General features: G+C 40.0%; 1 protein-coding gene across 1 annotated transcript in view; it reads right to left on the bottom strand.

Annotated features, from left to right (window-relative positions):
* Positions 1-502: 502 nt before the first annotated feature.
* Positions 503-11,678, bottom strand: part of LOC144691945 (gamma-aminobutyric acid receptor subunit rho-3-like) — a 35,626-nt gene continuing 24,450 nt past the window's right edge. Inside the window, exons 6-9 of the mRNA XM_078560510.1 lie at positions 8,753-8,893; positions 5,315-5,467; positions 3,591-3,787; positions 503-1,301 (exon numbers count right to left, since the gene is read on the bottom strand). Of these exons, the coding sequence (XP_078416636.1) occupies positions 999-1,301; positions 3,591-3,787; positions 5,315-5,467; positions 8,753-8,893 (794 nt within the window). The 3' untranslated portion in view covers positions 503-998. The remainder of the gene's footprint in view (positions 1,302-3,590; positions 3,788-5,314; positions 5,468-8,752; positions 8,894-11,678) is intronic.

The following is an 11,678-nucleotide window of genomic DNA, read 5'->3' as shown; positions in this document are numbered from 1 at the left end:
TATGTTTTACGTTCTTTTGTTAATTTGGATAATTCTGCCACACAAACTATTTTCTATAAATGCCCTGTCCCATTGTTCATATGGATATAGAAGGTTTCGTGATACTTTTCAAAGAAGATTATAGAGTTCTCTCAGTGTCCTACCTGTGTCTCTCCCCGCTCCATGGACTGCGGCAGTTCAAGAAGACGGCTCACCACCACCTTCACATGGGCAATAAAAATGCTATCTTAGCCAGCAACGCCCACATCCCATGAAAGAATAACAAAAAAACCCGCCAAAAACAGATTAATTGGTCTTTCATCTGACTTGCTGTTTGTGGGGCTATGCCTGCTTAACAACTACACTTCAAGAGTAACTAATTGACTGTGAAGTGCTTTGAGATGTATGTGATAAGATGCTTCATAAATACAAGTTCTTTACTAAAACTTTTGAAAGAACCAATAGTTAAAACTTAGCAGGAAAGACAGTGGGAAGTCTACACTTTGAAATTAATTTATATTTTCCTGTATTTTAAGATAATTTCCAGCAAATTTGGTATCATGTTCATAATATATACAGTAATACAGTTCAGGCTGACATTGCATTCAGTTTGAATATATCAGCTAAACTCTATCAGATTCAAAAATTAATGAGATTTATGTTGTCTTTTTCACTTGTACTCCAGTATGCATTCAGGTTCTTGCATTTGGCTATACTTTATTTTCGTTATGTTCTCTAATATTCTGCCTCAGATCTTTTGGAGAATGTAATATTACTAAAAATAAGTTAGTAAAATGATATCAGTATCCTATAAATTATGAACTCTCCCCAGACTGGACCAAAAGACTGTATTATGGTGGGCCATTGTTTCCTGTTCAGTGAAACCTGTCATTAGTTCAAGATAACATTCCATGGCTGCCCATTTTTGAGCCTTAAGAGACTGCGTAGCACCTGAAAATGGGCACTACATGACCCAATTTCTAGGGTTCAGCATACAAAAGGTTGGGAATGACAAAAGCTTATGAAAATAAGCACCAGTAAATGAAATTAAAAAGAATAAATGCTGCAGGAAATAAAACCCTTGAGTAGGTATCAATAGCATGATTGTTCTTTATAATAATTGCAGTGACATTCCCCTTGATAGATTTCTTCCTTCTTAACTGTTGACCATCTGTATTTGGACAGGATACACGTTCTCTGGCTTCAGTATTTGCTACACTTAAACGAGCTTCGGTGTAGTCTGACAGGTCCAGCTGGCTATCATGGTAGCAGCCATCAAAAGCCATGTTTTGCGTCTGATCCAACCTAAAGGAATCTGAAAACTGAAAAATGAAAGCGCTTTTGTGATTATCACTAGTACTGAGATAGCTGCATAAAATTAAATTGACTGTTAGGGCCCAATTTTAACTCTATAAGTGAGTGGGTTTTGAATGGGTTAAAATTGGGCCCTGTATAAAATTCAATAGTTCTTAAAAAAAAACCTTCTTATTTGCAAACTTATTTACTATAATGTAATTTATTAAGTGCATCTTCAACTCTGTAAAATCAAGTTAATCTACTTTCAAATAATTTCAGTTTTATTTAAAATCAGCTCCTTTCTTCCTTTCAATGTAACAATAGAGTAACTCCCTCTGAGAGGAAATTCCTCCTCATCTCCATTTTAAATGGGAGACATTTTATTTTAAACTGTGTCCCCTAGTTCTGGATTCCCCCATGAGAAAAAACATACTCTCAGCATCTACCTATCAAGCCCTCAGAATCTTGTACATTTCAATAAAATCAACTTTCATTCTACTAAATTCCAAAGGGTTTAGGCCCAGCCTGCTCAACCTTTCCTCCTCAGACAATCCTTTCATCCCAGGAATCAGCCCAGTGAACCTTCTCTAAACTGCTTCATGCCACCACATTTATTTCAAATGTCTTTTGATGCTCCCAGCCATTTCTTTTGCCCAAATAGCCTTTAGGAAGGCTCACATATATCTTCGAAATATCTATAACCCTTTTTAAAGGCCCACAACCTTTACGCCCCCACCATATGTGGTCTTTATGTTTGCGCAATCGTTGCTCAGAGTCAGCAGCAGGCGCAATATGAGCTGACATGCCACTTATAATTTGACTGACCCTGGACGTTTTTATGGGATAAACATTCTGCCAATCTGAGTAATTGGCTGCAACCAACTACCACACACACACACACAGCTGAAAAATCCATGCTCATTTCTCTCATTGGAGCAGAAATGCAGTTCATGGAGTAATCATTTGTGCCATTAAATGGGGGTGAAATTCTGTCAAGTTTCTGACAACTATCTGTTATAATCACAGATGGAGTGTAACAGGAATCAATGTGACTCTCACTGAAGTTACAGTATTACAGTAGGAGAACCCTGCAGAAATTCACCCCTATTGCATCTTGTGTGCTACATAGCTCATAAACAGTAAAACATTCATAATTTTATTTTCCACATCTAATGGCAGTATTGAATTAATGTTAAAAATTTGCTACCAGAAATTATATCCACATTAAGGTTACCTTTCTTTGGAAAACTGCTGCACAGGTGCTTTGGAATTCAGTGGAATCTTTAAAGACCATTTCAAATAAGATCATTTTGTTCAGAAACTAAACTTTTAGACAGTCTTGCATGCAGATTCCTTGACAAAATAGTCTCTCTGACATTGTGTGTATCAATTCTCCTTGGATGAGTTGGACTATTCCAGATCTGTGCTGCCACCAGCTGCAGACCTGCTGTCCTATATGATGCAGGCCTGCTCTAGATCCACATTCCTCCAATTATAATGATGATTACTCCAAATGCAGATTTAACCATAAAATGCAGCAAATGTCATGTTCAAACTTCCTTGTCCCATCCTCACTACTGTAACTAACTCCCTCCAACTCCCAAAAAGCAAAGTCCCATTCTCCTTGGCTCCCATAACTTCTAAGTCGTTTTACTTGACTCTAGCAACACTTGCCACTTCTCTTTCCTGCATCCAGGCTCACTGCCTCCCTTTCGTGGACCTGATGCTCTTTCATGGTCCTACTCTCCCTGCTGTTCTTCCCTGTTCTCCTGTGACTCTGGCTAATCTTAACTGATTCAATTCTGCAGCTTGAAAAGTTCTGCTTTTAGTGCTGCTTTTGGCTGATTTATCCATAAATAGCAGCACTGAGTGCAACCTATTCTAAGAGAACAACGTGAAATTGGTTAAAGAAGAAATAATTTACCTTAGTTGCATTAAATTATAATAGCCATTTGTAAGCTGATATATTGATGATGCTTTTCATTTGAAAGCAAATAAGGACTTAATTAACAAGGGTGGGGGAAATTTCCTGTTGAATTTTATAGAAGAAAATTAGTTTCCGATGTAAATATTAATGTTGAATGGAATGTGCAGAGCTCTATTAGTTTTTGCATTTTGTTGTGAATGTAGATGTTGCCATTGTGAGAACGATACTGTGATATATTAAAATTGTTACAGTCGACATTTCAGCACATTGGAATGCAGGTACCGGATAACGAAAAACTCTACATAATTTATGAAGTGAACCTTTAAAGAACTCTCAATCTCTATTTTGTATACACATTTTTTGAAATTAACAATGTTAGTCAGCTTACCTTCTCTCTCTGTTTCATTTTTTTCCTTTCTTCTACAGTGGTTAGATAGTTTACAGCCGCATATTCAATTATAGAAAGGAATACAAAGAGAAAGCTGACCCAGAGGTAGATATCCACAGCTTTAACGTAAGATACTCGAGGCATAGATGCATTCACTCCAGTTATAATTGTTGACATTGTCAGAATAATTGTTATTCCTTTCAGTGGAAAGAAATAGATGTAAGTATTGTTGATGGTATGAGACAGACAGTAGTTATAAGAACTTGGGCCCTTAATTCTAATCTGGATCACCCATCTGTGGCCAGAATCCCCAATTCTACTGAGACTTTGTCCCTTTTTTTTGACCAATCCACGATGGTAGCGGTGAAACAATTCTAAGCACTGTCACCAGCAGCAACTTAGAAGGAATGCAACCTTGAATCCTGTGTGACCAGCACCAGTGCTATTGGAAATATACGATCTCAACAAGTTCAAGCAAAAGCTTTCAGGGATCAACGAAGTATAACATTTTCAGAAAGCATTTTAATGGGCTTTTTCGGAAGGAGTGCACTGAACCAAACTAAATTTAAAACATGACGTTAACTTAAATGCAGGCGGTTCAGAATTATGCACTAATATCAAAAGTCAGATGATGCAGTTTGGATTGAAAAGCATGGAATTTCATCAATGCCACTTACACCAAAATTGGCACAAGTTTTTGTATTGATGTTGCCAATTGGACCTTACAGCCATATTTCCTGTGGTGCATATGTAACAGAATAAATGACACAAGAACAGTGTCACCAATAGAGATAATTGTGTGTGGGCTGCTTACTTCTGCTTTGAGGTCTCACTCTCATAGAGCTCTTGCCTCTGCTGCTTCTCTTCCTCTTCCATTATTATGCAGTACAGGGGTATGGCCATTGGGAAAACCATTCCCGATGCTTGGTCCTTCTTAGCATCGGGGAGCAGGGTTGTGGTAGGAGCATAAATCCAAAAAAGCTTTGTGTCACTGAGACTGACAGCACTTTGATTAAAACTGATGCAGATCTCAGAAATACAAAATTAAATCACAAATAAAATGGCTATCAAATTTCAGAAATCTCAGTTACACTGATACCCAGTGACCTTGGGCATGCTGCACCTAAACATACAGGTGTAAATCTACACTAGCACATAACTAGCGTAAATGCAGGAAACTTAATTATCTGTTCTTTTGCATGGAACAAAGCCAAATAATGAGCAGCAAAGAGTTTCAGGGAATGTGTCACAAAAGTAGCACAAAAGCTTGAGGAGACACACGTATATCTCTTTATTTCTAAGATCCCCTCAATATATCATGATCCCCATTCCAGACATAAACCTCCAACATTAAACTGATTTCCATTCTCTTACTCTTCCACTAATGTCAAGAAATAGTCACAGGAGGTGAAGCAATTCCAATTATTTGAAACCAGATGAATATAGGGAGCAGATTTGATCCAGATTCTGGAGAATGTAAGCATACAGCACAAAAGTGTTTATAATTTGGTACTAACTAGCACTTAATTGTCCATCCCATTAATTGAGATAAATGGGAAAATTGGCACCAGCGCTGTAGAAAGTCCCCTTGTGAGGTTTAGGTCTAGGCACAATAGTGTGCTTTTCATCTAATGTAAGAGTACTTCATGCTGACATTGGCCATTTTGCTATCCCTCACTTTGATAAACACAAGTTAAAACATAAGGAAAACAAAAATAAGTTACCCAGTGAAACCCGAGCTGGGACTGCTCTTCTGTCAATCCAGAAGGAAACCCAAGATAGCATGACCATTAACATGGTTGGAAAGTAGGTTTGTAAAAGAAAAAAGAAAATGTGCCTCCTTAGGATGAAATGAATAAACAATCTGTTGTACCAACCTGAGGAGAAAAGAAAAGTTACAATTTTGGTAAAATTTCCTCTCATGGCCTATCATGACTAATCTTCTACCTCAACTGCACTCTCCCACCCTCTCCTTATATCTCTTAGTGCCCAAAAATCTATCGATATCAGCCTTCAGCATACTCAACGGGTGGGCAGCCAGAGCCTTCTGAAGTAGGGAATTCCAAAGATTCATAACCCGCTGAGTGAAGAAATTTCTCCTAGTCTCAATCCAAAATAGCTAACCCCTTGGTCTGAGGCCCCTAGTTCTAGACTTACCAGCCAGGGGAAACAATTTCTCAGCTGTCAAGCCCTCTAAGAATTTATTTTTTCAATGAGATCATTTTCCATTCTTCTAAATTTCAGAGAATATAGGGCTATTCTATTCAATCTCTCCTCAAAAGATAGCTGTCTCATCCCAAGAATCACTCCAGAGAACCTCTGTTTCACCCTTCTAAGGCAAGTGTTTTCTTCCTTAGGTAAGGAGACCCACCCAACACAGAGAAACCACCAGATGTGGTTTCATCAAAGCCCTATATAATTGCAGCATGACTTCCTTACTGTCATAATCTAATCCCCTTGCAATAAAGGCTAACATAGTATTCACCTTCCTAATTCCTCCTGTACCTGCATGTTAACTTTCTACAGTTTGTGCAGGAGGACTCATATTTCCCTGAATATCAACACTTACTAGTCTCTCACCTTTTAAAACACATTCTGCTTTCTATTTTTCACACTGAAGTGAATAATTCCACGCATCCCCCATTATATTCCATTTTCCATCCTCTTGCCCAATCACTTAACCAGTTTATATTCCTTTGCAGCCTCTTTGCATTCTACTCACAACTGTGTATCATCAGCAAACTTAATATATTACACTCGATCCCTTCATCTAAATTGTTATAGATTGTAAATAGCTGATACCCAATTATAGATCCTGGCAACACTTCACTAGTTTCACCCTGGCATCCCAAAAATGAGTTCTTTATTCCTACTCTCTGTTTTCTGTCTGTTAATCAAGGCACAACCCATACTAATATATTATCCCCAATCTCATGAGCTCCAATCTTATACAATAACGTCTTGTGTGACATCTTATTGAAGGCCTTCTGAAAATCCAAATATATCCATCAGTTCTCCTTTATCAGGATCATTGGACTCCTATGCCATTGAGATTCTGCTGCTATTGGTCCACCTGGGACGTCTCTGATGACAAAACTCTACATTACTACAGGACAATCTGGGGGTGGCAGGGACAGGTGTCCCTGCTTTCCGGCTGCCAAAGGTAATTTTTTTAAAAGTTATTTCCTGTGCTTCTGAATGTTCCTCTGGTTTCTGGACATTGCCTTGCTGTGTGTTAAATGCCAAGCATGTTCTCATTTCTGAGGTGGGCTCCACTATTTGCTGCGATTTATGTTTGTGCTGCATTGGCTCCCACACTGAAGTCTACTGTTATGCTAATTCCTGTATTGAAGTTTGTTGCTGTCCTCAGTTCTGGGCCATGCTGCAGAGTCTCATTGATCATCAGAGCTATATTTCAATCTTCCACTAGTTCTTGGGCTAGACCCTTCTCCAAGGTCCATGAGCTTCACTCTTCTCCTCTACTAGTTTCCCACGTCAAATTCCAGTTCTCCACTAATAAAGATAAAACATGATGGAAAAACAAAGTTAACGTTTCGAGTCCATATGACTTCTTCAGAGCTCTGAATAAGAGTCATACAGACTTGAGACATTAACTCTGTTTCTCTCTCTACAGATGCTGCCAAAACTGCTGAGTTTTTCTAGCATTTTTTGACTTTGTTTCAGATTTCCAGCATCTGCAGTATTTTGCTTTTATTCAGTTCTCCACTGGTACCTTGGATCAATTTCTGATGATTCATGATCAGTGTTCCTCCAATAGCTCCCCAATCTTTCCCATTCTTCCAATGGCCCCTGGATAAATGTCACTCATCTAAAGTCTTCTAAACTGAATTTTTCTTCTCCATTGCCTCATGGATTGGTCTTTGCCAATTTTTGGCTCTGAGCTGAATCTTCATTTCCCTACTGGCTCCTGAATTGGAGCTCCATTGCTGCCCTCTGCCTGGCATTTTCTTATTAAGGTAGGTTCCCAAAAATTGGGCAGGTTCCATTTCTCAGGTAAACCTGGAGTCTAAGGATCTCCTTTGCTTGCTGCCAAAGGTTTATGTAATTTAAGGTGTTATAGTCCAGAAAGCCAGTTGATGAAGACTAGAGCCGAGCCAATCTTTCCACACTTTTATAAGCATTTATTTACAGAGTTACACATTACAAGCATGTACCTCCTAACCCAACAACTACAATTTCAGTCTGTGTCTATTCCTAAGGACACAAGTGAAGCCCCAGTTAATGCCCACCACCTGCATATAATTAAACACAATTAATGTACAATTAACAGAAGGTCTCCTTTTCTGACCATTTACATGTGCGTCTTTACGTACAGTCTGGACTTCAACCTCCTACTCATACCTTTTTCATAATCTCTGGGCCCTGCTGTGCATTCTCCTCTTCATCTCATTTAGTCATAGCCTCTTTCACTTTCGATTGTTTCAATTCCCTCAAACCCACACCCCTCTCAACATTACTCCTCAGTTTACCTTGGCTCATGCTGCTTTCCAAGGTTCAAATTCTTTGGAATGAGCCCAGGACTTTTCTCTGCATGTTCCTTGGGATTCTGCATCACACCCATTCTGGAATAAGCAACTCTATACCAGTCACCCCATCTGTTTTGTAATTTGCTCCTGCTAACCATCATGAGCCAAGCTCATTCTCCAGGAGTCAATTTTTCAACATTGCTCCCTGTTGCTCTAATTTATTCCAAGTTTTTCCCGCTGCCCCAAAACACTGACTGAATTGTTAATTCACATTATCTAATTTAGCACCTTCTTACTTCATATGATGCTCCAGAGTGTTCAATTTCTCACAAAGGCTAAATCAACTATTACTTCATCAGCAATGAATCTATTGACATTGTACTGACAAAAATCCAGTTTATGGGTGGTAACTTTTTCTCCACCATCAATACCTTCTTGACTGGTTATACTTCCCTTTACTTGCATTGCCCAAACAGCTGTGGCAGTGTTACAACTCTTATTGCTATGTACCATGAGTATCCAACAAGTTTGAAGCTGTTCTTAGTGGGTACAGTTCTGATCATTTGCTGTCACATCGTATAATGCCAATTGAACTCCTCTCTGTAGTATTACTGTCTTGTACATTCCTCTCTGCTATCCATTATTCATAAATCTGTTATAGTAAGAGAAACATACCAGTGCTGCTATAAAATGCAAGTCCACTTGATGCACGGAATTCTTGTATGAAAAACTGAGCAAGTAAAATCTGCTCATCTGTCTTAAGTGGTTCCTTTTCATTCTTCCAGTGGAGCATTAGATCTTTTTCATTGTAAGCATCTGGAGGAAAATAATAAAGCATTAATAGATATGGCCAAGCCATGATTACAAACTGACCATACTGGGGATTACAGGAGCGATTCTTCTGTCTATCATGTGCATCACAATACTGCACTGTGCCACTAGTCACATTCACCACTGTACATAGATGAAAGGAATGTAATAGTTAAATTTTCATTTGTACACAATTTACAAAGTGTTGATGCATTATGAAGAACACTCATTAGATTTTCATAAACAGATTCAGGAAAGATTTTCCATTTTTGTCCTCTACTTTTATTAAAATGCCAATTGAACTCCTTTGGAACTCAATCAACTAGTTAATCTGATGACAAATTGCTATTCCAGAATGAATTTGCTGCATTAGTTCTTGAACACTGTCACAAGCCAATGTTGTCAACTGACATGCATTTAGACAGAAAGAGCATTTTGCCTTGCACAAAAATACTATATTAAGTGACTTTTGCAACAAACGCTTTTGGGTAGCATTCCAAAATAAATCACAATTACATATACATTCCACTTTTTAAAAAAAAATGACATATTGACATCTGAACTGACTAAATTTGAGCATTCACTAGTAACTCGAAAACGCTCTATTTTGGGTTACTGATGATTATAAACACAGTTCAGCATTCATACCTCGCATGAACATAAAAAAATATCGGAGTACATTGCCGACTAACATGGGAATCAATTAGTGCAACTGTCAAATCCCAAAAGACATAGCCTTGACTAGACTAATAGGAAGCTGAACTGGACATTTAAAGCAATGACAATATTTTTCCAGAAATGTTTGCTTTTTTGCCATCCTCCTGTGGGCATTAGGTCCTTGCTGGTTTTTTTAATTCATTCGTGGGATGTGGGTGTCGCTGGCTAGGCCAGCATTTATTGCCCATCCCTAATTGCCGCAGTGAAACTGGTAATGAGCTGCCTTCTTGAACTGCTGCAGTCCATGTGGTGTAGGTACACACACAGTGCTGTTAGGGAGGGAGTTCCTGGATTTTAACCCAGGGATAGTGAAGGAACAGTGATATATTTCCAAGTAAGGATGGTGTGTGGCTTGGAGGGGAACTTCCAGATGTTGGTGTTCCCATGTATCTGCTGCCCTTGTCCTTCAAGATGGTAGTGGTCGCGAGTTTGGAAGGTGCTGTCTAAGGAGCCTTGGTGAGTTCCTGCATTACACCTTGTAGATGGTACATACTGTTGCCACCATTGTCGGTGGTGGAGGGAGCGAATGCTTTTGGATGGGGTGCCAATCAAGTGGGTTGTTCTGTCCTGGATGGTGTCGAGCTTCTTGAGTGTTGGAGCTGCATTCATCCAGGCAAGTGGAGAGTATTCCATCACATTCCTGACTTGTGCCTTGTAGATGGTGGACAAGCTTTGGGGAGTCAGGAGGTGTGTTACTCACCGCAGGATTCCTAGCCTCTGACCTGCTAACCCTAGCCCTAACCCCCAGGATGTTGATAGTGGGGGATTCAATGATGGTAATGCCATTGAATGTCAAGGGGCAATAGTTAGATTCTCTCTTGTTGGAGGTGGTCATTACCTGGCACTTGGGTGGCACGAATGTTACTTGCCACTTGTCAGCCCAACCCTGGATATTGTCCAGGTCTTGCTGTATTTGGACATGGACTGTTTCAGTATCTGAGGAGCCACGAATGGTGCTGAACATTGTGCAATCATCAGCAAACATCCCCACTTCTGACCTTATGATGGAAGGTCATTGATGAAGCAGCTGAAGGTGACTGGGCCAAGGACATTACCCTGAGGAACTCCTGCAGTGATGTCCTGGAACTGAGATAATTGACCTCCAACAACCACAACCATCTTCCTTTTGTTAGGTACGACTCCAACCAGTGGAGAGTTTTCCCTCCGATTCCCATTGATGCCAATTTTGCTAGGGCTCCTTGATGCCACATTTAGTCAAATGCTGCCTTGATGTCAAGGGCAGTCACTCTCACCTCACCTCTGGAGTTCAGCTCTTTTGTCCATATTTGAACCAAGACTGTAATGAGGTCAGGAGCTGAGTGGCCCTAGTGGAACCCAAACTGAGCAAGTGTGAGCAGGTTATTTCTAAGAAAGTGCCACTTGATACCACTGTTGATGACTCCTTCCATCACTTTACTGATGATCAAGGGTAGACTGATGAGGCGATAACTGACCGGGTTAGATTTGTCCTGCTTATTGTGTACAGGACAAACCAGGGCAATTTTCCACATTGCCTGGTAGGTGCCAGTGTTGTAGCTGTACTGAAACAGCTCAGCTAGGAGGCACAGCAAGTTCTGGAGCACAAGTCTTCAGTACTATTGCCGGAATATTGCCAGGGTCCATTGCGTTTGCACTATCCAGTGCCTTCAGCCATTTCTTGATATCATGTGGAGTGAATCAAATTGGCTGAAGATTGGCATCTGCAACTCTGGGGACCTCCGGAGGCGGCTGAGATGGATCATCAACTCGGTACTTCTGGCTGAAGATTGTTGCAAATGTTTCAGCCTTATCTTTTGCACTGATGTGCTGGGCTGCCCCAACATTGAGGATGGGGATATTTGTGGAGCCTCCTCTTCCAGTGAGTTGTTTAATTGTCCACCACCATTCACATCTGGATGTGTGGGCTGCAGAGCTTAGATCTGGTCCGTTGCTTGTGGAATCACTTATCTCTGTCTGTCACTTGCTGCTTATGCTGTTTGATATGCAAGTAGTCCTGAGATGTAGCTTCACCAGGTTCGCACCTACTTTTTATGTAAGCCTGGTGGTGCTCCTGGCATGCCCTCCTGCACTCTTC

Source organism: Cetorhinus maximus, chromosome 16 (assembly GCF_964194155.1).
Source record: "Cetorhinus maximus chromosome 16, sCetMax3.hap1.1, whole genome shotgun sequence".
NCBI classification, from domain to species: Eukaryota; Metazoa; Chordata; class Chondrichthyes; order Lamniformes; family Cetorhinidae; genus Cetorhinus; species Cetorhinus maximus.
Note: the sequence above shows the minus strand (reverse complement) of the source record. Positions and strands in the feature narration are given on the sequence as shown.